Source organism: Phodopus roborovskii, unplaced genomic scaffold (assembly GCF_943737965.1).
Source record: "Phodopus roborovskii unplaced genomic scaffold, PHOROB, whole genome shotgun sequence".
NCBI classification, from domain to species: Eukaryota; Metazoa; Chordata; class Mammalia; order Rodentia; family Cricetidae; genus Phodopus; species Phodopus roborovskii.
Genome location: NW_026125940.1, coordinates 333,703 through 361,065, shown reverse-complemented (window position 1 = coordinate 361,065; position 27,363 = coordinate 333,703). Strand labels below are relative to the sequence as shown.

General features: G+C 42.7%; 1 protein-coding gene across 2 annotated transcripts in view; it reads left to right on the top strand.

The window, feature by feature from the left end:
• Slc25a53 (solute carrier family 25 member 53) overlaps positions 1–27,103 on the top strand; it is a 36,581-nt gene extending 9,478 nt beyond the window's left edge. The window contains exons 2-3 of one of the 2 annotated variants that reach the window (XM_051179070.1): positions 25,921–26,025; positions 27,021–27,103. In XM_051179070.1, coding sequence (XP_051035027.1) covers positions 25,921–26,025; positions 27,021–27,058 — 143 coding nt within the window. In that variant the 3' untranslated portion in view covers positions 27,059–27,103. Of the gene's footprint in view, positions 1–4,345; positions 6,564–25,920; positions 26,026–27,020 lie in introns of those variants that run through there. The other variant, XM_051179069.1, reaches the window with a different exon arrangement.
• Positions 27,104–27,363: the final 260 nt, after the last annotated feature.

Below are 27,363 nucleotides of genomic sequence, written 5' to 3'. Positions count from 1 at the left end.
TCAGATTTGGCTCCCGTTAAAGGGTCAAAGTGGGCTTCTTTGGCTCTGCTCAGGAGTGTTTGGTTGGTCCCTTTTCCCTACAGTTAAGACAGACACTAATATAAAACTTTCTCTAAGCATTGCAGCTCAGATGGAAATGGATTCTGGCAGTCAGGAGTCAAGGAATATCACAAAGTAACTGTAAGCAACAGCAGCTTACAGCCCTGCTCTGGGAAAAGTTTTCTCAATGTAACAGCTCTGATCCTACAGGGGTAGGTTTCCCAGCTTAGTTGTTACAGTTCTGCTCAGGGCTCTGGGAGTTTAATAACTGCTCCCCTAGGGGAAGGATTCCCCAGCAAAAGCATTACACTTTTGCTCCGCTCTGCTCCAGGGAAACCGTTCCTTCTCTGTTCTGCTCCATTCTGGTTTTAGATGCTCTCATCTCACCCATACCATATTCAAGAGATTTATTGCCATGGAAGAATCCAGGAGGGGGCAGCCTTCTCCAGACTGGAAAAGGGCAGAGATTTTCGGGGTGGACATTGGTCAGTTTTAAATCCCTGAGCTTGGAGAAGTTCAGGGATTGGCTGGTTTCATGCTCACTGATTGGTTGGTTTCCTGCTCAGGGATTGGTTGTTTCTTTTGTGCTGAGTTTGGTCAGGGACAGAGTGTGTTTCATTTACTCTGGTTTCAGGACCAAAGTGTGTTTCTTTCACTGGTCCTTTTCAACCTTTTGGCTCTGGTTTTTGAGCCAAGGTCTATTTCTTTCACTGGCTCTGATACTAGGAACAAAATGTGTTTCTTTGGCTCCAGTTTCAGGGTCAGGGTACATTTCTTTGACTTTGGTTTCAGGGGCAAATTGTGTTTCTTTGGCTGTACTCAGGATGTGTTCCCTTGGCTAGCAATTTTTCCCTACAGCTAAGACAGACACTAGCATAACAAATTCTATAAACATTGCAGCTCAGATGGAAAGGGATCCTGGCAGTCAGGAGTCAAGGAATACCAAAAGTCACACTAAGCTTAGCAGTTTATACCCATGCTCCCAGGAAGGTTTCCCCAAAGTAACAGCAATGGTCTGTTAGGGCAGTATATCCTACCAAAGTTGTTACAGTTCTGCTAAGGTCTCCAGGAGTTTAATGACTCTTCTCTACTAGGAGGTTTCCCCAGTGAAATCGCAAAACGGTTACACCTCTGCTCTGCTCCATTCTACCAAGAGGTTTATTGGCAGGAAGGTATCCAGAACTGGGTTGCATCCTCCAGGGCGGAAAGAACAAAGATTTTCAGGGTGGGGATTGGTCCGATTTTAATCCCTGAGCTTGGACAGGCTCAGCGATTGGCTGGTTTCCCGCTCAACGATTGGCTGGCTTTGTGATCACTGATTGGGTGGATTTTTTGCAGAGTTAGTCAAGGGTAGAGTATGTATCTTTGGCTCTGGTTTGAGGACCAAAGTGTGTTTCTTTCACAGGTTCTTTTTGGCTTTTTGGCTCTGGTTTGAGGGCCAGGGTCTATTTCTTTCACTGGCTCTGATTCTAGGGTCAAAGTCTGTTTCTTTGCCTCTAGTTGCAGGGCCAGTGAGTTTCTTTGGTTCTGCTCAGGGTGGTTTCCTTTGGTTCTGCTTAGGGCATGTTATTTTGGCAGGGCCTTGTCCCCTACAGATAAGACAGACACTAATATAAAAAATTTTCTAAGCATTGCAGCTCAGATGGGAAGGGATCCTGGCAGTCAGGAGACAAGGAATACTACAAAGTAACTGTAAGTTTAGCAGCTTATAACCCTGCTCCAGGGGAAGGTTTTCCCAGTGTAACAGCTCTTCTCTGGCAGGGGAGGGTTTCCAAGCAAAGCTGTTACAGTTCTGCACAGGTCCCCCCCCCACTTCCAGTTTGATCTGCTCCCTAGGAGATGGTTTCCCCAGCTAAAGTGGTATATCCCTGGTCTGTGTGGCTCCAAGGAAAGTTATTTCTTCTCTGTTCTGCTCCCTTCAGGTAATATATAGTCTCCTCTCACCCAAAACACGTTCAAAAATTTCATTGGCAGAGGATAATTCAGGACCTGGCTGCCTCCTTCAGGTTGGAAAGAGCAGAGATTTGCACTGTGGGGATTGGTCAGATTTGAATCCCTGAGCTTGGACAAGATCAGTGATTCGCTGGTTTTGTGCTCACTGATTGGGTGTCTTTTCTGCAGAGTTAGTCAAGGGCAGAGTATGTATCTTTGGCTCTGGTTTCAGAGCCAATATGTGTTTCTTTTACAGGTCCATTTTAACGTTTTGGCTCTGGTTTTAGAGCCAGGGTCTATTTCTTTCACTGGCTCCGATTCTAGGGACAGTCTGTTTCTTTGCCTCTAGTTGCAGGGCCAGTGAGTTTCTTTGGTTCTGCTCAGGGTGGGTTTTTTTGGTTTTGCTCAGGTTATGTTTCTTTGACTGGCCCTTTTCCCCTATAGCTAAGATAAACACTAACATAAAGAAATTCTCTAAGCATTGCAGTGCAGATGGAAAGGGATCCTGGCTCTCAGGATACAAGGAATACCACACTCACCCTAAGCCTAGTAGTTTATGTCCCTGCTCTCAGGAAAAGGATTCCTCCATGTAACAGCTCTGCTCTGGCAGGGGAGGGTTTCCCAGCAAAGTTGTTACAGTTCTGCTCAGGACCCTCAAACTTTAACAACTCTGCTCTCTAGGGAAAGGTTCCCAGCAAAAACACAAAAATGCTCTCCTCTGCCCCAGGGAAAGTTGATCCTTCTCTATTCTTTTCCATTCTGGCTTTAGATGGTCTCATCTCATCCAAACCCCATTCAAGAGATTTATTGTAAGGGCAGAATCCAGGAGGGGGCTGTCTCCTCCTGGGTGAAAAAAAAAAAAAGAGCAGAGACTTTCATGGTGGGGATTGGTCAGATTTGAATTCCTAAGCTTGGAGAAGTTCAGGGATTGGTTGGTTGTGTTTATTTGACTATGCTTCCAGGGCCAAAATTTGTTTCTTTCACTGTCCCTGGTTTCAGGGCCAAAATACATTTATTTTAGTGGCTCATTTTAACCTTTTGGTGCTGGTTTCAGGGCCAGAGTGTGTGGTTGTTGTTCCCCCCCTCTGGTTTTAGGGTCAAAGTGTGTTTCTTTTGCTAGTCCCTTTACCCCACAAATTGTCAAATGTCAATAGAGCACAAAATGAGAAGCCACACTGTATTCTGTAACTGTACATGTAAAAGGTAAAGCTTGGAGTTTGCCAGGTATTAGGCCACATGGCATGGAACTTTCAGAAGCAGCTGCTCTTTTCTTCCTTCAGTTAGGGAGGAGTAGGATGTTGCTGTGAGACAGCTATAGTTTGGGCAGTAATCTACAGCAGTAGGAAGAGGTTATCACCCTCATAAAGCTTTGTAGTGAAACTTTATACCACCTTAAAAATATTTTGATGGAGAGGGGGCTGAATCAATAAAGGGTTTGTTCTGAAAAAGTGAGGATCCAAGCTTGGATCCCTAGCGCCCACATAAAATGTCCAGGCATGGTGGCACATGCATGTATCCTAATTCTTTGAAAGCAATGACAGAAGGTTCTCTGGTAAGCTGTTCTTGCCAAATTGGTGCACTCGAGGTTCAGTGAGATACCCTATTTAAAAAAAAAATAAGTTGGGGACTTCTAGGAGACAACCAGCATTGATTTCTACCCTCTACAAGTATATACATGCATTCACACACACATATGCATGGACACAAACATAAACATACCACCCCCATACACACCAAAAAAATTGTGGGATGGAGCATGCGAGTCTGATCATACACTTGTTTGGCATACAGAAGGCCTGGGTTCAGCCTGTAGCTTAGCAAAAAGTAGTTTTGGAAAGAGAGAAACAACTTAATCATCTAGTAGGTAATAAAATGCAAAGTTTGGGAATAAAGCAAAAGCTCATCAGAGGACCAAGGTTCAGTTCCTGGCCCCCACATCAACTGACTCAAATTGCCTGTAACTACAGGAGATCCAATGTCCTCTTCTGGCCACTGTGGGTACATGGGCACATGCATGCATATACTCACGAATGCACGTTTTTAAAATGCAAAGATTTTATGATAAAAATAGAATGCAATACATTTTTAAGCCCTCTTTCCACATTGTCCATGACATTTAATTGTCAGTTTTTGAATGTTTGGATTTTACTGTCACCTATGTACCACAGAGGTGACTATCAAGAGAAATAAATAAAAATTTTGATTTAAGGTTGCAGAGTTATTAATTTCCTAAGGGAATGTCTGTTCTTAGAAATCATCAAACGTATTTCCTGACAGGTGAGTTTCTTGTGGTTCTGTGTCAGAACAAACCAGGAAAACCCTTGCTGAGACATTGAAATGGTCAGCCTAACTTCATCTTGTCTCCTTTTGCTAGTTTCTTCCATCAGCATCCAGTTGTCCTCAGCATGGAGGAACAGAGCAACTCTTCTGGGAAGGAGCTTCAACACAGGACACGAGCAGAAGTTCCAGGAATGAAAAGTTGGCACTCCCAGGCCTATACCCTTGGGGCCATTTCCAACTTTATGTCTACTTTTCTGACCTTTCCTATCTATAAGGTTGTGTTCCGGCAGCAGATACATGCTATGGCAGTGTCAGAGGCTGTGCGACAGCTTTGGCATGAAGGCCCTCAGTACTTTTACCGGGGCATCTACCCCCCTCTTCTCTCCAAGACGCTGCAAGGGACTCTGCTGTTTGGCACTTATGATAGTCTGCTGTGCTTTCTCTCCCCGGTTGGGCCACACTCCCTGGGACAGCGTTGGACTGCAGGGCTCATGTCTGGTGTGGTAGAAGCTGTGGCACTCAGTCCCTTTGAAAGAGTACAAAATGTGCTTCAGGATGCTCGCAAGCAAGCTTGCTTCCCTAGTACCTTCAGCATTCTCAAGGAATTCAATTCTTATGGGCTTTGGGGGCGGCTGTCCCTAGGCTATTATCGTGGTTTCTGGCCAATCCTTGTCAGAAACAGCCTGGGAAGTGCTCTCTATTTCTCCTTCAAGGATCCTATCCAGGATGGCTTGGCAAGGCAAGGCCTGCCCCATTGGGTTCCTGCTTTGGTTTCTGGTAGTGTCAATGGAACAATCACCTGTCTGGTCCTGTATCCGCTGATTGTGCTGGTTGCCAATATGCAGTCTCATATTGGATGGCAGAGAATGCCAAGCCTATGGGCCTCAGCACAAGATGTGTGGGACACTCGAGGTCGAAAAATACTCCTGATTTATAGGGGAGGATCTCTGATTGTTCTCAGGTCCAGTGTGACATGGGGCCTCACTACTGCTATCCATGACTTCTTGCAGAGAAAGGCTCACAGCAAGAGAGAGATGAAAGACTGATTTAATGAAGTATGACCATGGCATCTTTGTTCTTAGTCTTCACTCATTGGTTGTGTATAGTATATTTCTTTGCCTTGGTTACCTAATACAACCATTATTTAGTACCTGTAAGCTGTCACTGCATGGGAGAAGCTCCTAACTTTTCACCTGTTAGCCTATCAGGATTCCTTAGTCAAAGAAAGAATTGCCTCCCTGGTCTATACACAGCTTCAGCAGCCTCAGAACCTGGAGCCTTTAACAAGCTGTAGCCCAGATTAAATGTAATTCCTTTAAGGAACTTTTTTAATAAGAGGAAACTTTAAAAGAAGACCCTACTTTGGTACTGTGAGTCTGAGATCCTTCTCTGTGGCCTCCTGACTAAGCTGAGTGGAACTCCAATTTCAACAAACTGTATTAGACTTCAAGGAAAACGTTGGAGATCCCTACATTTTCCTGACATTGCTCACTGCCTCCACCACAGCCACTCTCACTTCAAGCTATGGGTCCCACTTTCAGATACCTGCTCTGATTACAAATCCTCCATTAGGCCCACTTCAACTCATCGGGTGCCATAAGAACTGATGATGATGATGGAGATGGGAATGAGAAGAAATTTGGTGCCTGGATAGAAAGAATAAAGGCTTTGAAGCAAGAGTTTTAATTAATTTAATTACATGGCAAATAGAGAAAAATATTAATGGTGTTATCTGTTAGGATAAATATCCTAATATATATTTGCAGTGCTTTTCTCTCCCCAAACATTCCATGATCTTACCCAAAGTCATACTCTGCCACATACTGTCTCTCCACTTGCACTAAAGGCCTCCAATTTCCAAAAGTCAGGCTCCAATGCTACTGTTCTATGGAGCCCCTTTCTCTATATTCCCCTACCTGAATGTGACATTAGTTTTGTGAAGACCCCCCTTCCAACATGCACTGATTCCATTAAGTCACTGAATCCATGTGGCCCTATGTTCTTGCTGTTCTTCAATACCTCCTACTAGACTGTAAACTTCTTGAAAGCAGGGATTCTTGTATGCATTTTAAAATCCTCCATTGTGCCTGGGTGCTCAATAAAGTTGGTGAATTACTGAATTATCAAGCTGTGATATGGTCTATATTCTCAGGGTGCTATCCCTATTACATGAAGATAATGTTACTGACTCATTGTCAACAAGACACAAGCCTTTGGGATGTGTTTGTTTTCTTTTAAGAGTGGATTTAGTTTTGTGCTAATGATGCCAATGATAACAATAACAACAATAATAAAATTACCTTCAACCAGAATATTTTGGTAAGTTTGTGTTATTTACAGCATGCTGCCTAGTATAAGAATCTTAGCACCAAGATTTCACAAACAGAATCACATTGCATAGCTGTTCTACTCCTTTCATCTTTAGAATTTTTAGTATTTTCAAGATGGCATGTGTTTCAGCTTTTGCTTCATACATGATATCATGATAAATTCCACTACTTACTCCTCCTCACTGAACCAAAGTTGTCCTTTATAATAACCCATCTGACTAGGAATGAGAATTCATCCAGATACTATAGACATTAAAGTCAGGATTGTTAGGTCTTAAGAATGCTAGTCTTTGCCAAGAAGGTGAATGGAAAACAGCCTTCCTGAAGTGCTGTAGATGAACTTTCACACAGTGGATGAGAGTGGGCTGGAACAGTCTTCTTAGACTTTCTTACCTGTAGATTCTACATCCTTGCATTCAACAATTATGGCCAAAAATATTTTGGGGGAGGATTACATATGTATTGAACATGTGCAACTTTTTTGTTATTCATCCAAACACAGAACACTTAACATTGTATTAGATATTATAAATTAACTAGAAATGATTTAAAATACATGGGACAGAGCAGGGCATGGTGGCTCATAGCTGTAATCCTTACTAGGGATGTGGGGGTGGGAGGATAAGGTGTTCAGGGACTCCGTAGCTACATAGTTCCAGGACAGCCTGGGCTGTATATGGCTGTGACAAGTTCTCCTCCCTCCCTACAAAATAAAAAAAAAGAATCTAAATAAAACTAAAACAAATGTTTCATGCAAACAGAATAATACAATTTCTGAAAATACAGGACTTTAGCAGTGACTGGCTTTGGTATTCTCTGTTTTTTTGTTTCTAAAACCCTTTTTTAAGCTTTTGTTTAATTTTAAGTGTAAGTTTTTAGCCACGTTGGGTGCCATTTGTAAGGAGTACAGTTTTTCCACCCGCCGCCACTCTTGTCCGGCAGCTGCGCCAGCCCCAAATAATACACAGAGACTCTGTATTAGATATTATACTGTTGGCCAGTTACTACTTTCTTATCGGCTAGCTCTGTCTTAAGTATTAACCCATTTCTGCTGATCTATGTATTTCTCTTACCGGGGAGCCGGCAGCATACTGCTTTCTTCAGATTCTCCATCTTGACTCCTCCCTACTACTTCCTATTTCCTCCTTGTCTCCTAGTCCCTCCTATCTTCCTTTCCTATTGGCCAACAGTGCTTTATTATTAACCAGTATGAGAAACATATATACATAATGGCATCTCCCATCATCTAAATAAAACTAAAATAAATGTTTCATGCAAACAGAATAATAAAATTTCTGAAAATACAGGACTTTAGCAGTGACTGGCTTTGGTATTCCCAGAGAATCCTGGAACCATGAATACCAATGGACATCAATGCTTATCCACTCAAAGACGTGCATTACATACTCAGACAAAGAAAGGAAAATTAGAAGAGCAAGCTATGTAGTGCCCGTGCTACGATCTGTTCCACGAATTGGGCTAATGCTGAAATAAAGAGACAAGACAACAGGTCATTCGTTCAATGGCAATGTCGGAACGCCTAATGCTGAATGCCGTTTATTGAGGGGATGGAATGGGCTTAAATACTGACTTACAGCACAATGGAAAATAACAGGATTTTTAGGCTTAGCTCCTACCCATTAGGTATGTCTTATCACGAGGTGTGTGTTATCAAAATGGGAAGAGTACCAACAACAGCTTTGGGGAAAGGAGTTCCAGCCAACAGCTTCTGGCTTACTCACGGTGCCTCGGGGATCCATGCAGGGTCCTACACAGCTAGTTACGCTTATGTCTAAATTTACAGGAGAAAATATAGTTCACAATGGTGTGTAACTAACTGAAGAGTAATAATGAGCACTATCCCCCCATATTTTTATCCAAAAGACGCATTTACCTTCAAGTACATTGGCTTCACCAGTGGTACTGTGTCAATCCATATCCCTTTATTCTTTCTAACAATTTATTAGAAATAAATTTGAGCTTATAGATAACTTTCATGAATAAGGATTAAAGAACATATATATATATTCTTTCTCACATCAACATATTAACACTTTATCTCATTTGCTGTGTTATATTGCATGTATTATATCTATACACAGAGAAATATTTTTTTTTCAATCTGAGAATTGCATGCATCCACTTTTTTTTTTTTTTGAGGTAGAGCTTAGAGCTTCTCTGTGTAGCCCTGGCTATCTTAGAACTTGATCTATAGACTAAGCCACCCTCAAATTCAGAGATCCCCTTGCTTCTGCTTCCCAAGTGCAGCGATTAAAGGACTGCACCATAACACCTAAGCCATAATTCGTTTTCAATGTGTCTAGATATGATATTCATATATTCAAGTTCTTCTTAAAAAGACTACCTTTTATCTCTATGATAATTCTATAAGACTATAGTTCAGTGATAGAGCCCTTACCTTGCATCATCGAGGACATTGCCAGCACCACAAAATATATAAATACATAAAAATGTAGCTATTGCCAAATAATTTTTGACCCAAGGTCTCTAGCCCAGGCCAGCCTTGAACTACTTATATTGACAAAGATGACCTTTAACTTCTGATTTTCCTACCTCCATCTCTCAAGTTCTGGATTGCAAGTGTGCCCCACCATGCCCCATTTATATGGTTCTGAAGATGCAACCCAGACCCTTGCATATGCCTGGCAAGCACTTTAACTGAGTTACAGCCCCAGTCCTGACTGCAAAATATTATGAAATGAAAACTCACATAATGTTTTAATACTAATTTGTAGTAATTTTTAAAATTTATTCTAATTGCTTTACTCATACTTAAGTTTTACATGTGTATATTGGAGTTTGAAGCTGTAGAATTATAAACAAAGATTTGCCACCAAAGCGTGGCATAATTTATATGCTTTAGAAAATATTGGTTTACATAAAAACTTAGGCAGTGTTGTAAAATTACAGAGACCTATCAATTTTTCCCATTTAAACCTTTTCAGTAAAATATAAGACTGAAATTATTCTGTTGGTAACATTAATATTTCATTGTGTGATGATAATCTAGTCATTTTTATAATATTTGAAAAACTACTTTTAAGACTTGAGACCAACAAAATAAGGAGTTAATAAATATGTGTTTAAAGATTTAGTAAATCTAGAGTTTAACAGCAACATACAAATAGGTTAAAATAAACAAAAATATATAAAATATGATTCACCCATAAAGAATTGCAACATGTGTACACAAACACAGGTGTCTCTGGGTTATTTGTCTAAGAAATGAATTACTGGTTTGTGGAGTGTGCACACTTTAAATTTAACTGAATGCTGTCTAACGTTTTCTAACAGCATGCACACACATATTTCTACCTTTACAATCCATGTTCAGCAGTTTTTGTTGCGCCACCTGCAGGCCAATACTTGGTAGTACCTGACATTTTTCCAACCCAGTGGAGCTAAAATTGAAGTCCCTGCTCTGACATTTCCGATTATTAATACTGTTGGGCATATTTTCAAATGCCGGTTGGACGTTATGATTTATTCTTTTGTGACGCATTTATTCAAAGAATTTGACGTTTATCCTGTTGTATTTTGTCACTTTTTCAAATTTACTAAGGGGAGCTATTTGTTCTAATTTCAGTCTTTTGTCTTTTATGTATGTTGCACACAACCTTCCTCTCTTGCTCACTTATTTTTCATTGCCTTTATGTTTTCTACTAATGGTTATAGTTTGTCACATTATTACTCTGAAGTTAGGGATTGATTTGTTTCCCCAAAGAAATCCTTCTTTGAATATATATTCTTAGTTTTACCTTTCACACTTATGTCTCCAATATACTCAGAATTATTTTTGTGTAAAATGTAAGGACACTGGGTAGAGACAGAGTGCTTTCTTTGCATGTTCAAGGCCTAGCATGGAAACGCTATGAGACTAGAGGTCCATTTTCATATTTCATTTATGATGGAATCACAGTAAATAGAAAACATTTGTATATTCTTAGGATAGTTTGCAGCCTTGCTGTTCTGTTCCACTGTTTCACATGTCTTAAGTTTGTGCCTTCGTATCATTGCCTTATTACAGTAGCTTTAAAAGGATGTCTTGATGTCTTGGGGTCTATTAGGGAGAATCTCCACACGTTATTCTTGTTCCTCCAGAGTTTAACTCTTCTCACTATCTACAAAAACAAGCACAGAGATTTCATTTTCCCCCCAAAGATACTGCAACTTTAATTTTACCGTAAGTAGCTAAATGTTTAAGGGCTATGGATCCAGTTCAGTGATGAAACATCCATAGCCCAGCACTCAAATGACCCTCTGTTCAATCTTCAACACCATGACAAAGAAACAGAAACTATTAGTGTAAACAGGTTGGAGAATCTAATTTTAATGTTTCTCAAAGTTTCATATTATTTGGTTGTGTGTGTGTGTGTGCATGCGTGTGTGCATAACACACTTATTAAAATATATCTGCATGTGTGTGCATGTGTTCATGTATGCATAGGCAGTGTACTTGTGTGGAGGCCAGAGGACAACAAATGCCATCCACCTTATTTATGTTTCTAAGACATGGTCTCATGTTGGCCTAGCATTTATCAAGTAGCTTAGGGTGGCTAGCTGGCCGGTGAGCCGAGAGACCAGCCTACATGGTACCAAGATGAAAGGTGTATGGCTTTTTAATGTGTGGTCCACATGCTTCTCCAGTAAGTACTTACTGAGCCATCACCCCAACCCCTTCCTCACAACAAAACAAGGTTTTGGTTTTATTAGTTGCTTAAGTTTTCTCTCTCCTCTGGTGTGTGCATGGGGGTTGGTTAGGGTTGAATGTCTTATTGATCCCCACCTTACTTTTCTGAGACAGCATCTCCAAGTAAACCTAGACCCCCCTCCAATTTGAATAGACTAGTTTTTGAAGCAAACCTTCAGGATTGCCTGTCTCTCCTACCAGCAGTGCTGTTACTGATGTGACGTGCCCCATGTGACCTTTTTACATGGCTCTAGGGATCTGAACTCAGCTCCTCATGCTTGCGTAGCAAGACATCTCCTCCCTAATTGCTTTTTTTTTTTTTTTACAAATTATTGAGAACAGAGGACATTCTCATGAAATAATTATGTTTTTTAACAAATAAAGCATTTCTCTTTCATTGCAATATATATATATATATATCACACACACACACATATATATTATTTGTCACAGAATCAGAAGTAATCAAAGCAAAAATGTGACATAATAACAAGTCACATTAATCAGCATAGAAACTTTGACCATTTACCACTCCTTGAGGTCTAGTGAACTACAGCTCTCATTAATCTGTATGAATGAGATAAGATGTATAGGGCCACACTAAAGAGGAGGTTACTTTTTTAAAAACACGAGATAATTGACACACCTACCAGTCTGGGACCCAATTAGTTTTGTAACTGAATGCAAATTAGACATCTAAGGTCTTGCTGTATAGCCTAAGCTGGTCTGGAGCTCATCGTCCACCTATTTCAGCCTCCTGCATACTGGGATTCCAAGTGTGAGCCATTATAGATACTACTGTTATGTTTTTCCTAATTGTGATAGGCACTGAAACGTTGCTTATGGCAAACAAGCATTGACTTCTTACTTAGGCCCATGAGGAAACTAAAAGCAGGATGAAAGCCCAATATCTCTGCCTCCATTTGGTATATCTGCCTCCTTTATGCTAGTGAATCGCACAGAAAAAAAAAATCGTCCTTAGCGTTTTCTCTTGAGTCACTGTGAATTTCCAGAAGAGCACAAACACCCATGAAAACAACCCCTCTGCCTGGCGATGAGAAAAGTTATCCATGGTGCACCTGAGAAGTAACCATCACCTGAGGACAACTATGCTGGCTTGAATGACCCTCACAGGCTGATATGTTTGAATGTTTGTTTCTCAGTCGGTGGAACTGTTTACGAATGATTAGGAGGTGTGGCCTTGTTGGAAGAGGTGTGACATCATTAGAGGAGGTGTGTCAGTTGGATGGGCTTTGAGATTTCAAAATCCCATGCCAGGCACCAAGTCTCCTGCTTGTGGATCAGATGTAAGCTTTCACCTACTTCTCCCGCACCATACCTGTCTGCTTGCTGCCATGCTGTCCACCACAATGGTCGTGGACAAATACAGAGTCTTTGTGTGTTATTTGGGGCAGGTGTGGCGGTGGGACCAGGTCGGCAAGGGAAAACCTACTCTAACATATGGTCGTCCCTCCTGCCTCCTAGAGGAACTTTTAAAGCTACCTTATGGACAGTTTCAGCACAGGTGGGGAACACTTCTTTCCACTTGGAAAAGGTATCTGTAAGCACTGCAGCTTGGATTGAAAGGGAACCTGGCATTCAGGAGTCAAGGAATACCAAAAAGTCATTGTAACCAAAGCATCTTACAGCCCTGCTCACATGAAAGGTTTCCCCAATTTAACAGTCCTTCCCTGCAGGACTTTTACAACTCTGCTCCACTAGGGGAAGGTTTCCAGCAAAAGTTGTTCCTTCTCTGTTCTTCTCGATTCTGGCTTTAGATGGTCTCATCCCACCCCAATTCCATTCAGGAGATTTATTGGCAGGAAGGTATCCAGAACGGGGCAGCATCCTCCAGAGTGGAATGATGAGAGATTTTTCAGGGTGATGATTGGTCAAATTTGAATCCCTGAGTTTGGACATGCTCAGCGATTGGTTGGTTCCATGTGTTTGGTTTCATGCTCACTGATTGGTTGGTTTCATGCTCAGGGATTGGCTGGGTTTTTTTGTTGTTGTTCTGAGTTTGGTCAGGGACAGAGTGTGTTTCTTTGGCTCTGGTTTCAGGACCAAAGTCGGTTTCTTTCACTGGTTCCTTTTTAGCCTTTTGGTTCTAATTTTAAGACCTGGGTCTATTTCTTTCACTGGCTCAAATTCTAGGTACAAAGTGTGTTTCTTCCGCACTGGATTCATGGCCATGGTGCATTTATGTTGCTCTGGACAGTGTGCTTCTTTGCTTCTGCTCACAGTGTATTTCTTAGGCTGGCCCTTTCCCCCTACAGCTAAGACAGACAGTAACTTAAAAAATCCTCTAAGCATTGCAGTGCAGATGGAAAGGGATCCTAGCAGTCAGGAGGTCACGAATACCGAAGTCACCCTAAGTTTTGCAGCTTACAGCCCTGCTCCAGAGAAAGGATTCCCCAATGTAACAACTCTGCTCTGGAACGGGAGGGTTTTTCAGCGAAGTTGTTACAGTTCTGCTCAGGTCTGGGGAGTTCAAAAACTCTGCTCTCCTAGGGGAAGGATTCCCCAGCGAAAGCGGGGCATCCCTGATATACTTGGTTGCAGGGAAAGTTATTTCTTCTCTGTTCCCTTCAGGTGATAGATAGTCTCCTCTCACCCAAACCACATTCAAGAGATTTGCTGGCAGAGAATAATTCAGGAGCTGGCTGCCTCCTCCTGGGTGGAAAGAGCAAAGATTTTCAGGGTGGGGATTGGTCAGATATGAATCCTTGCGCTTAGACAAGCTCAGAGATTGGCTAGAAATGGTTGATTTTATGCTCACTGATTGGCTGGTTTCATGCTCAGGGACTGGTTGTTGTTGGTTTTTTTTTTTTTTTTTTTTTTGTGATGAGTTTGGTCAAGGACAGAGTGTGTTTCCTTAGCTCTGGTTTCAGGGCTAAAGTGTGTTTCTCTCACTGGTCCTTTTGAGTATTTTTGGCCTAATTTTAGGACCAGGATCTATTTCTTTCACTGGCTCTGATTCTAGAGACAAAGTGTGTTTCTTTGGCTCAGGTTTCAAGGTCAGGGTACATATCTTTGGCTGTGGTTTCAAGGCCAAAGTGTTTCTTTTGCTGGTGTTTTTACCCAATATTATTTATACTTGTATCCTCCCCTGGAAGGCTAGATATTGGTGATGTCGCTTTTCCCACAGTTCTTCTTGGGTATTTATTGGTCTCTCATTCAAACCCCTTCCCAGATAAGGATTCTCTGTTTGGGATTTACTTCAACACAGACCAGCATCTTGAACCAGACTATCTAGGCTAAATATAACATGCCTTGATCTGAGCAACTCAGACAGTTTGTTGATAGAGAGGGCTTCTCACCACTGGTAGAAAGGACATTAAAAACAAACAAAACCAATGGCCACGAGCAGGAAATCCAGCCAATGCCTGATCAATTCTCACCCTGAAAATCTTCACCCTGGAAAAAGAACCCACTTTGTCCCTGAAAACAGAGCCATAGAAACCCACTCTGACTCTGACCAAAATCAGCACAAAAACAAATACACAAATATAATAATAATAATAATAATAATAATAATAATAATAACAACAACCCTAAGCACAAAACCAACCAACCAGCCAGCATAAAACCAACTAATGCCTGAGAAGAAAACCAGTCAATTTCTGAGCTTGTCCAAATTCAAGAATTCAAAACTGACCAATCCCCACCTTGAAAAAAATATGCTGTTTTCCATCCTGGAGGAGGAACCCCACCCCACCCCAGTCTTCCCGGCTAATAAATTTCTTGAATGTGGTTTGGGTGAGAGGAGAACATCTAAAGCCAGAGTGGAGCAGAACAGAGATGGAACATGTTTCCCTAGAGTAGAGCAGAAGTGTACTGTTTTCGTGCTTTTGCCGGGGAACCCTTCCCATAGGTGAGCAGAGTTGTTAAAGTCCCCGGGACCTGGGCAGAACTCTAACAACTTAGCTGGAGAAACCCTTCCCTCTAGAAGCAGATCTGGGAAACCTTTCCCCAGAGCAGGGCTGGAAGCTGCTGTGCTGATGGTGACTTTGTAGTATTCCTTGATTCCTGACTGCCAGGATCTCTTTCGACCTGCACTGCAATGCTTAAAGAATTTTTTTGTTGTTGTTAGTATCAGTCTTAGCTGTAGGGGAAAGGGGCTAGCAAAAGAAACAAAACCTGAGCAGACCCAAAGAAACACACTTTGAGACTGGAATCAGAGTCAGTGAAAGAAACACACTCTGGTACAAAAATTAAAACAAAAAGGCTAAAAAGGGCCACTGAGAGAAATTTGACCTTGCAAGGAGACCAAACACACTCTGACCCTGACCAAACTCAGCACAAAAAACAACCAATCCCTGAGCAGGAAACCAACCAATCAGTAGCATAAACCAAGCAATCCATGGAGCCAGCCAATCTATGAGCTTGTCCAAGCTCAGGGATTCAAATCTGACCAATCCCCACCCTAAAAAAAAATCTCTGCTCTTTCCAACATGAAGTAGGCAGCCAGCTCCTGAATTATCCTCTGACAGTAAAGCTCTTGAATGTGGTTTGGGTGAGAGGAGACCACCTATCACCTAAAGGGAAAAGAGAAGAAATAACTCTCCCTGGAACAAAGCATATCAGGGATGTCCCCCTTGTGCTAAGGAAACCTAAACCTAGGAAAGCAGCGTTTTTTAACTCCCCAGACCTGAGCAGAACTGTAAAAACTTCTCTGGGAAACCCTCCTCTGCCAGAACAGAGCTGTTAAATTGTGAAATCCTTTCCCCAGAGCAAGAATCTAAGCTGCTAGGAAAGAGGTGACTTATCTATTCCTTGTATCCACTGGAAGGATCCCTTTCCATCTGCACTGCAATGCTTACAGAAATTTATATTTTAGTACCTGTTTAGCTATAGGGAGAAGGGGCCAGTCAAAGAAATATGTCCTGAGCAAAACCACAGAAACCCTCCCTGAGCTGAACCAAAGAACTCACTGGCCCTGCAACTAGAGGCTAAGAAACAGACTTTCCCTAGAATCGGAGCCAGTGAAAGAAATAGACCCTGGCCCTAAAACCAGAGCCAAAACGTTAAGAAAGACCCGTGAAAAAACACAGGTTGGTCCTCAAACCAGAGCCAAAGATACATGCTCTGCCCTCCACTAACTGCAGAAAAGCCACCCAATCAGTGAGCACAAAACCAGCCAATCGTTGAGCGTGATTCCAGCCAATCTCTGAGCTTGCCCAAGCTCAGGTATTCGAATCTGACCAATCCCTACCCTGAAAATCTCTGCTCTTTCCACACTGGAGGAGGGAGCCAGCTCCTGAATTATCCTCTGCCAATGAATTTTTGAATGTGGTTTGGGTGAGAGGAGACTATCTATCACCTGAAGGGAACAGAGCAGAGAAGAAATAACTTTAGCTGGAGGCACACAAAGCAGGGATCTACTGCTTCGGCTGGGAATTTCCTAGGGGAGCAGATCAAACTCTGGGAGTCCTGAGCAGAATTGTAACAACTTTACTAGAAAACCCTCCCCTGCCAGAGCAGAGCTGTTACATTGGGGAATCTTTTCCCTGAGCACAGCTGGTGAGTGTGGTGTTCCTTGTCTCCTGACTGCCAGGATCCCTTTCCATTTGCACTGCCATGCCTAGAGAAACTTTTGTGGTAGTGTCTGCCTTAGCTATAGGAAAAGGCAAGCCCTGAGCAAAACCAAAGAAACCCACTGGCCCTGAAACTAGAGGCAAAGAAAAAGATTGTTCCTAGAATCAAAGCCAGTGAAAGAAAGAGACAGTGGCCCTAAAACCAGAGCCAAAAACGTTAAAAACGACCCGTGAAAAAACACACCTTGGCCAAGAAACCAAAGCCAAATAAGCATGCTCTGCCCTTGACTAACTCTGCAGAAAATGGACCCAATCAGTGAGCACAAAAGCAGCCAATCCTTGAGCGGGAGACCAGCCAATCTCTGAGCTTGTCGAAGCTCAGGGATTCAAATCCGACCAATCGCCACCCTGAATATCTCTGCTCTTTCCAAACTGGAAGAGGCAGTCAGCTCCTGAATTATCTCCAGCCAATGAATTTTCTGAAGGTGGTTTGGGTGAGAGGAGACTATCAACTGAATAGAGCAGAACAAAGAAAAATAACTTTCCCTGGAGCCACACAGATCACTGATATACTGCTTTCCTGGGGAAAGCTTTTCCTAGGGGAGCAGATCAAATTACGAGAGACCTGAGCAGAACTGTAACAACTTTACTAGAAAACCTTCCCCTGCCAGAGCAGAGCTGTTACATTGGGGAATTATTTTCCCAGAGCAGGGCTTTAAGCTACTAAGCTAGGGTGAGTGTGGTATTTCTTGTCCCCTGACTGCCAGGATCCCTTTCCATCTGCACTGCCATGCTTAGAGAATTTCTTTATGTTAGTGTCTGTCTTAACTATAGGGAAAAAGGGCCAGTCACAGAAACATGACCTGAGCAAAACCAAAGAAACCCACCCTGAGCAGAACCAAAGAAACTCACTGGCCCTGCAACTAGAGGCAAAGAAACACACTGTCCCTAGATTCGGAGCCAGCGAAAGAAATAGACCCTGGCCCTAAAACCAGAGCCAAAACGTTAAGGAGGACCCGTGAAAAAACACAGGTTGGTCCTCAAACCAGAGCCAAAGATACATGCTCTGCCCTCCACTAACTGCAGAAAAGCCACCCAATCAGTAAGCACAAAACCAGCCAATCGTTGAGCTTGATTCCAGCCAATCGCTGAGTTTTTCCAAGCTCGGGGATTCAAATCTGACCAATCCCCACCGTGCAAATCTGTGCTTTTTCCAACCTGGAGGAGGAAGCCGGCTCCTGAATTATCCTCTGCCAATGAATTTTTTGAATGTGGTTTGGGTGAGAGGAGACTATCTATCACCTGAAGGGAGCAGAGCAGAGAAGAAATTGCTTTCCCTGGAGCCATGCAGGGCAGGGATATACCGCTTTGGCTGTGGAAACCTTTTCCTGGGGGAGGAGATCAAGCTCTGGGAGACCTGAGCAGAACTGTAACAAGTTTACTAGAAAACCACCCTCCCCTGCCAGAGCAGGGCTGTGACATTGGGGAATCCTTTTCCCAGAAAGGGCTGTAAGCTGTTAAGCTAGGGTGAGTGTGGTATTCCTTCTCAAGTGACTGCCAGGATCCTTTTCCATCTGCACTGCCATGCCTAGAGAAACTTTTGTGGTAGTGTCAGTCTTAGCTATACGGATAATGAGCCAGTCACAGAAACATGCCATGAGCAAAACCAAAGAAACCCACCCTGAGCTGAACCAAAGAAACTCACTGCCCCTGCAACTAGAGGCAAAGAAACAGACTGTCCCTAGAATCGGAGCCAGTGAAAGAAATAGACCCTGGCCCTAAAACCAGAGCCAAAACGTTAAGAAGGACCCGTGAAAGAAACACACATTAGTCCTCAAACCAGAGCCAAAGATACATGCTCTGCCCTTGACTAACTGCAGAAAAGCCACCCAATCAGTGAGCAGAAAGCCAGCCAATCGTTGAGCGGGAATCCAGCCAATCGCTGAGTTTTTCCAAGCTCAGGTATTCAAATCTGACCAATCCTCACCCTGAAAAATCTCTGCTCTTTCCAACCTGGGGGAGGAAGCCAGCTCCTGAATTATCCTCTGCCAATGAGTTTTTTGAATGTGGTTTGGGTGAGAGGAGACTATCTGTCACCTGAAGGGAGCAGAAGAGAGAAGAAATAACTTTCCCTGGAGCCATGCAGGGCAGGGATATACCGCCTTGGCTGGGGAGAACTTTTCCTAGGGGAGATCAAGCTCTGGGAGACCTGAGCAGAACTGTAACAAGTTTACTAGAAAGCCCTCCCCTGCCATTGCAGAGCTGTTACATTCGGGAATCCTTTTCCCAGAACAGGGCTCTAAGCTGCTAAACTATGGTGAGTGTGGTATTCCTTGTCTCCTACTGCCAGGATCCTTTTCCATCTACACTGCAATGTATAGAGAAACTTTTTTGGTAGTGTCAGCCTTAACTATAGTGATAAGGAGCCAGTCAAAGAAACATTCCCTAGCAAAACCAAAGAAACCCACCCTGAGCTAAACCAAAGAAACCCACTGGCCCTGCAACTAGAGGCAAAGAAACAGACTGTCCCTAGATTCGGAGCCAGTGAAAGAAATAGACCCTGGCCCTAAAACCAGAGCCAAAACGTTAAGAAGGACCCGTGAAAAAACACAGGTTGGTCCTCAAACCAGAGCCAATGATAAGTACTCTGCCCTTGACTAATACTGCAGAAAAGCCACCCAATCAGTGAGCACAAAGCCAGCCAATCGCTGATTTTGTCCAAGCTCAGGTATTCAAATCTGACCAATCCCCACCCTGAAAATCTCTACTCTTTGCAACCTGGAGGAGGAAGCCAGCTCCTGAATTATCCTCTGCCAATGAGTTTTTTGAATGTGGTTTGGGTGAGAGGAGACTATCTATCACCTGAAGGGAGCAGAGCAGAGAAGAAATTGCTTTCCCTGGAGCCATGCAGGGCAGGGATATACCGCTTTGGCTGGGGAAAGCTTTTCCTAGGGGAGCAGATAAAACTCTGGGAGACCTGAGCAGAACTGTAACAAGTTTACTAGAAAACCACCCTCCCCTGGCTGAACAGGGCTGTGACATTGGGGAATCCTTTCCCCAGAACAGGGCTGTAAACTGTTAAGCTAGGGTGAGTGTGGTATTCCTTGTCTCCTGACTACCAGGATCCCTTTCCACCTACACTGCAAAGCTTAGAGAATTTCTTTATGTTAGTGTCTGTCTTGGCTGTAGGGGAAAAGGGCCAGTCAAAGAAACATGACCTGAGCAAAACCAAAGAAACCCACCCTGAGCAGAACCAAAGAAACTCACTGGCCCTGCAACTAGAGGCAAAGAAACAGACTGTCCCTAGATTCGGAGCCAGCGAAAGAAATAGACCCTGGCCCTAAAACCAGAGCCAAAACGTTAAGAAGGACCCGTGAAAAAACACAGGTTGGCCCTCAAACCAGAGCCAAAGATACATACTCTGCCCTTGACTAACTGCAGAAAAACCACCCAATCAGTGAGCACAAAACCAGCCAATCGTTGAGCGGGAATCCGGCCAATCGCTGAGTTTGACCAAGCTCAGGTATTCAAATCTGACCAATCCCCACCTTGAAAATCTCGGATCTTTGCAACCTGGAGGAGGAAACAGGCTCCTGAATTATCCTCTGCCAATGAGTTTTTTGAATGTGGTTTGGGTGAGAGGAGACTATCACCTGAAGAGGGCAGAGGAGAGAAGAAATAACTTTCCCTGGAGACACACAGAGGAGGGATATACCGCTTTGTCTGGGGAAAGCTTTTCCTAGGAGAGCAGATAAAATTCTGGGAGACCTGAGCAGAACTGTAATAACTTTACTAGAAAACTCTCCCCTGCCAGAGCAGAGCTGTTATATATTGCAGAATCCTTTTCCCAGAGCAGGGCTGTAAGCTGCTAGGTTAGGTTGAGTGTGATGTTCCTTGTCTCCTGACTGCCAGGATCCTGTTCCATCTGCACTGCCATGCTTAGAGAAACTTTTAGGGTAGTTTCTGTCTGAGATGCAGGGAAAAAGGGCCAGCCAAAGAAACACAACCTGAGCAGCTCCAAAGAAGTCCACTGGCACAGCAACGTGAGTCAATGAAATGCACCATGGCTCTGAAACTAGTGTCAAGACATAGTTTTTCCCAAGATCAGAGCAAGTGAAGAAATAGACTGTGGCCCTATAGTCATAGCCAAAAGGGGGAAATGTCCCAATGAAAGAAACTCACTTTGGCCCTGACTCAAGTGCCCAAAAACCAAACTCTGTCCCTGACCAAACTCAACACAGTGTCACAAAAATTAACTTCAGCTAGATCCTGGGTGTGACACCAACCAACCAGTGAGCATGAAACCAGCCAATCTCTGAGCTTGTCTAAGCTCACGGATTGAAATCTCACCAATCACCACCCTGAAAATATTGGCTCTTTTTCCACCCTGGAGAAGACAGCCCCCTCCTGGATACCTTCCTGACAATAAATCTCTTGGAGTTTGACCATCTAAAGGCAGAATGGGACAGAATAGAGAAGGAACATGTTTCCCTAGAGCAGAGCAGAGCAGAACAGAGCAGAAGTGTAATGTTTTCGTGCTTTTGCTGGGGAACCCTTCCCATAGGGGAGCACAGTTGTTAAAGTCCCAGGGATCTGGGGAGAACTGTAACAACTTTGCTGGGAAACCCTCCCTGCCAGAGCAGAGCTGTTACATTGGGGAAACCTTTCCCCGGAGCAGGGCTGGAAGTTGTTAATCTTAGGGTGAATTTGTGGTATTCCGTGACTCCCGACTGCCAGGATCCTTTCCCATCTGTACTGCAATGCTTAGAGAATATTTTATCTTAGTGTCTGTTTTAGCTGTAGGGGAAAAGATCCAGCCAAAGCAGAGCAGAGCAAAAGAAACACACTTTGGTCCTGCAACTAGAGTCAAAGAAATGCACCCTGAACCTGAAACTGCTGCCGAAGAAATACACTCTGTCCTAAAAATCACAACCATTGAAAGAAATAGTTTCTGGCCCTAAAACAAGAACCAAAAGGCTGAAAATGATCAGTGAAAGAAACCCTCTATGGTCCTGTAACCAGAGTCAATGAAACACACTCTGCCCCTGAACAATTCAGCACAAAACATAACCAACCACAGGAATAAACTGTGGGTTCAGACTTTATGCCACAGAATGGGATCCTAAGAATGCATTTAAACCACCCCTTCAGGTCTTCAGATTTTGTGTTCTAACAAAGATCTCACCATACCAGGCAATCTAACCGGTCCAAAGCATTAAGATACCCAGAGAAGCCACTGTCTAGGAAACCCACTTCCATTGTCCAGGATAGCTGAGGGATTCCCATCCTTCTTCTCTACTCTTGATAAGGCCCACCACTTACTTAATCATTCCCAGACAGAAATAGGCCAGTATTGCTGGTTATGCTTAGACACCTGGCCCCTGTACTACATAGGGATAGGAACTACCACACTGTCAGTCCATTGACTGACAAAACTCACTGTGACTGGGGGCAGAACAAAATTAATAGTAGAGAACTTAACCTAGGCATTTGCCCTTATCTTGATGCCTGCTATTCTGCCTTATGGGTTAATTCATCAGGATAAGAATGATCTATTTTCTTCTGCTGCTGCTTTCCAAACTAAGTAGACGAATTGATCTGGACCTAGAGGTATTAAAATTTCCATTTCTGAATTGAACTAGTTAGCTTCCATAACAGAAATGATCCTATAAAGGGAGACCATGTATGGCTTTGGGAAAACCCTGTTGTATCAGCGTTACTTGATCAGGGGTAATTAGAGTATATCTTGCCATGGTTGGGGAAAATCTCAAGAAGAGACAAAGACATGAATCAAATAATTTTTACTGGTCTCTGATGTCTTGGTCCCCCTGGCTAACTACTCTGCTATCAGCATTGCTGACTGGGCCTTTAATTCACATTCTGGTTGGATTAATTGTGGGGCCCTACATCTTAAACTCCATGGCCTATTGTTTCTGTTCAGTAAAATTAATCTTAGATCTACCTACACCTCTTTAGAGCATGATGGGTCCATGGTTTGTTTATTCACTAAGCCAGAGGGGAATGTAACTGGACCCTGAACTTAGTGGGGCCCCCAGACCTTAGCACAACTGACTCCATGATGGAAATGCTATTCAGGCCATAAAACTCAGCATGTAGACAGCACCACCTGCTAAAACAAAAACAAAGATGGTCCATCAAAGTCTATAGTTCTGGGAAAGTCTCTAAATTTACTAACCTTGCTGGTTTTTGATTGTTTGCTTGTTCTTTTCTGTATTTTTGTTTCTGGCTAACTGTTCTTGTTAACAGAAATATGTCAACCCAGAACACTTTTTTGTGTGTGCTTAAAAGCTCACCCTGAAAAAGGCTTGGGGCCACACTGGTATCCTGAACATCCATTGGAGTTGCCAGCTGGCTAATAAAGGCTTTCTTTCTAGTAGCTTAAACTCTTGGCCAAATTGTCTCTTCTGGTGGATACCCACAACAGTAACTATGAGATTTTCAGTGTTCTCCCTCAGTAGACACTGGGGCCTGGTGCTGTCCAAAAGTTGTGTTTTACCATGTATTAGTATTATTGTTATTTATTATTATCTTTTTTGTTTGAGAGATACATACCTGTATACAATGTTTTGAACAAGGAGACAGGTCCTATTCTCTCCCTTCCAATTCCTGTCTATCCCTAAATGCAACAATTCCCTCCCTACTTCATGTATTTTCTTCTTTAAAAAGAAAACAAAATACCCAGGTATTCCATTTAGTGTTCCAGCATATACATGGGAGTAGGGCCATCTGATGTAACATGGTGGCCTCTCAGGAGCCTCACCTTTGAAGAAAACTGACTCTCTATTTCCCCAAACCCATCAGTAGTTGGGAAAGAGAGAGTAGTTCTCAGTAGTTCTCAGCTGGGGGCAGGAATTCTTAACTTCCTTCCCTCTCCATGCTGAGATTTTGTCTGATTTAATTTTGTGCAATTATTGTACATATAGTTACAGCAACTGACAGTTCAAATGATGCATTTTCAGTTGTGTTCAGAAAACACTTTCTCTGTAGCAATCTGTTGCCTTTAGATCTTGAAATCCTTCTGCCCCTCTCCTGCCCCAATCCCTGAGCCTTGGCGATTCATTTTACATAGTTTTCATCTTGTTTCTTGTGGGTCATGCAAAGCATGAAAGGTTGCGTCAGATTCTCTTTTGATTTTTCTAAACTAATTATTCTCATTTTCAATGGCACAAAATGTCTAAAATGTGGCATGTGTAATAGGAAATGTTCAGGAGTGGGTGGCCCTGAATCACTGACCCCCACATCTGCACTATTAGCAGGGCAGGGATTAGAACAGGGGTCACTGAGCATAGGTTCAAAAACACTGGTCATCACAGTATAGTCCCTCCCAAAGGCTATAAAAAGCCAAGAATTCAGGGTACAACTCATTCAGTTTGGCCCTCGAAGTTCAGATATTAAAATCTAACTGGATAAGATGCAATTGTTTAATGTCAAACTCCTAAATTTGCTCAGGAATAAATGTATTTATAAAAAAGGAATGATAAACCATAGGCTAAAGCTGAGGAAGAGGAAGTTGTCAAAAAATTGCCCCTTATCCATCAGATTTCTTCCATGACATCATCAAGCCTTGCTATGGCAGGTATGTTGAGGTACTAAATTGAGCAGTGATAGTCACTAGACCTGGGGATGGAGCATAGCAAGTCTTGACTTATTGTCCAATGAGAGAGGCCTGTGCAGGGCTGACGTCAGCTTTAACTGTCTACTCATAAAGGGATGGGCGTGGTCCAGAGGAGGGACCTGTTGAAGTGTTTATAAGCCTGAGACTGTGAGCAATACCAGCCTGATCTTTCAGCTGCAGATTTAGCGGTTTGTCCTGAGACTGCATTGGAACCACTAGTCACTAGGTAAGACTCAGCAGCCCCTTGGAGCCAGTGTGGTGACTACTGCTGGCACCAGCGTCACTGCTTTCACGCCTTAAGGTGGTCTGCGCTTCCGAGTTTGTGGAGGCTTTGTTTTCCGTGCCTGCAGGGAGCAGTCCTGGGGGTCTCATTGTGGGAGGTCCAGTCCTGGGGGTCTCATTGTGGGAGGTCCAGGGAGTAGGAGCTTCTCAGAGGAGATAATGAAGGCTGGAAAGGGAGTTGGGGCGGGTGGAAAACGGCATTTCTAGGGTTTGCTCTCGCCCCTCTGTTCCTTAGGCTGGGCACTGGACACTGGCAGGTAAATGGCACAATCCAGACAAATGCCCAGCCCCGCCTTGCAAATGTTTGAATTCCATTTTGCCCAGCTTTGAACTTGGCACTGTTCACCCAGTAAAGGAGGGCCTTAGGATACCCTTGACTGAACAGGGACTTGTGGCAACTTCGGGGGCAGGGGGCGGGAAAGTGTTCTCCATTTTACTCTGGTCACTAGATTGTGTCCTACCCCTCTAGGGTGGCAAAGAAGAGTTCTGCCTTCTGATTTTTGGGGGGTATTTTCCTATTGTCTTTGTGAAATTTACAGGACATGAGGGATTTCAGCATGTACTGCCTTTGTATCATGCCTACTCTCTTAACAGTGCAAACAGGTTGAAGTAAAACTTAACTCTGTTTGACTTACCTACCTCTGCTAAAGTTCTGAGTCCGAGGCTAATTAGCTCCCCCCACCCCTTATGTACTAAGGGTACAGGAAGGTATCTTGAGGCTTGTAATTGCCAGTGATTAGGTTAAACCTTCCTCATCCTATTGTCATGCTTTAATATACTGATTTGGACATTTGGTAGAAATTAGTTCAGCGTTGTGTGCCACACTTTTAGTGTGTGATGCTCACCACCTTTCCCAAATACCATAAAAGTATTGACTAGAAGGTGAAGATGCTCATAGTTGCTGAAGTCGGGCTTTTCTCCCTTACCCCCAGGGTTTCTAGAGTATGTTGGTTTCTAGGGCATCTTCATTAGCTGTCATTTACTGCCACCAGAAATAGGCTAATGCTTTGCAATCAGAGAACTCCAAGAAAAACATGGTTTTCTAAAATCTGCTTTCTTGTTGAAAATCACCAGGCAAAATTCTCATCAATAGTTAAAAAAAAAAAAAGTCAGTTTTAACTGTTAATCTGATCACAGGTCTAGTAGATAACGTTTTGTTGTTCTTTCTTTCAGTCAAGATGAGTGATAAACCGGACTTGTCTGAAGTAGAAAGATTTGACAGATCAAAACTGAAGAAAACTAATACTGAAGAAAAAAATACTCTTCCATCGAAGGAAAGTAAGTAGTGGGGGTTCCTAGTTAAGGGGAACACTGGTGAAAGTTGGCATAGTCAGTTAACACACCTATGTTCTATTAAATTGTTCACAAAGTAAATAATAATCAGTTTCCTATTATAATTAATATTTTAAAATAACCAATAGCCGATTTGTTATTGGGACTTTATAAGTGTTCCTGCAGAATAGGAACCAGGAGTAATAACAGTAGTAGGCACCAGTAGTATTAAGAAAGAAAAGCTACTTTATTGATTAAAATTACATATATCACATTAAAAGCAATCTTGGAATGTTTGACTGATCACTAGGAAAAACCCTATGTGCACTTCTAATCGTGTGATGTTTTCCTGCATCTATGAATTTGAGCCTGCAATCTTGTTCTGCTAATGAACTCTGCACATGCTGTAATTCTGATCTATTCTGCCTTATGACAAATAAAATGGTATAAGTTCAGATTCGAACACACTGTTGTTCCCAGACTGAGGGGATCACTGTTAATTCCTAGAGTTACATCTTACTGGAGAACCTCAGAATGTATGCTGTGCTATGCTTTTTCTTACACCGTCATTATTTGAGAGTTCTAAAACTAGAAAAGACTGTTTTTAAAGCTTCCTTATTGTATTGTTACCTTTTAGTCTCAAATAACAGCAACAGCATAAATCTACTTCAAATGGAATGTAAAACCCAGAGTTTAAAGATATTAAAATTTAATATTAATTTGCTATTAAACCTTAATATATATTACAATGGTTGATGTCTACTCTCATATAACTTTGTGAGAATTTGTGGATGATGGTGTTCTGAATTTAGAGTATAATGATAAGCATTTAAAGATTAACACACATTCTTTTTAATGGTACTGGGTTCCAACCCACTTCATGATAGGCAAGCACTGTACTCCCGAGCTCCACTACATTCTGGTAGCAAAACTCTAGGAAGAAACTAAACATTAGAAAAAGTCTCTCCTAACCATATTTTTATGTTTCTTTTTTCCCGTAGCTATCCAACAGGAGAAAGAGTATATTAAAAGATCATAAGATGAAGACCTCCTTGGGAGAGCAGCTTCACCATTGCCTGACAGTTTTAAGATTTTAGGCAGTTACTGACAGATTTTTCACCTTTACTGCCTTGGCTGAAATGTCACCACTTGCCAATGATCATTAAATTTGGTTTGAAACTGCCCACTGGTGTGTAAATTCCATTGTCAATTGTCTTACTACCATTGTTGACCTTGTTGCCTGTGGTTTTTCATTTGCTGCAGGACAAGATGATTTTAACCTACAGTGGGTGCCACAAGTGCTTCATCTTCTTTGTAAAGTTGTATGCTACTGCAGCCCCTCGA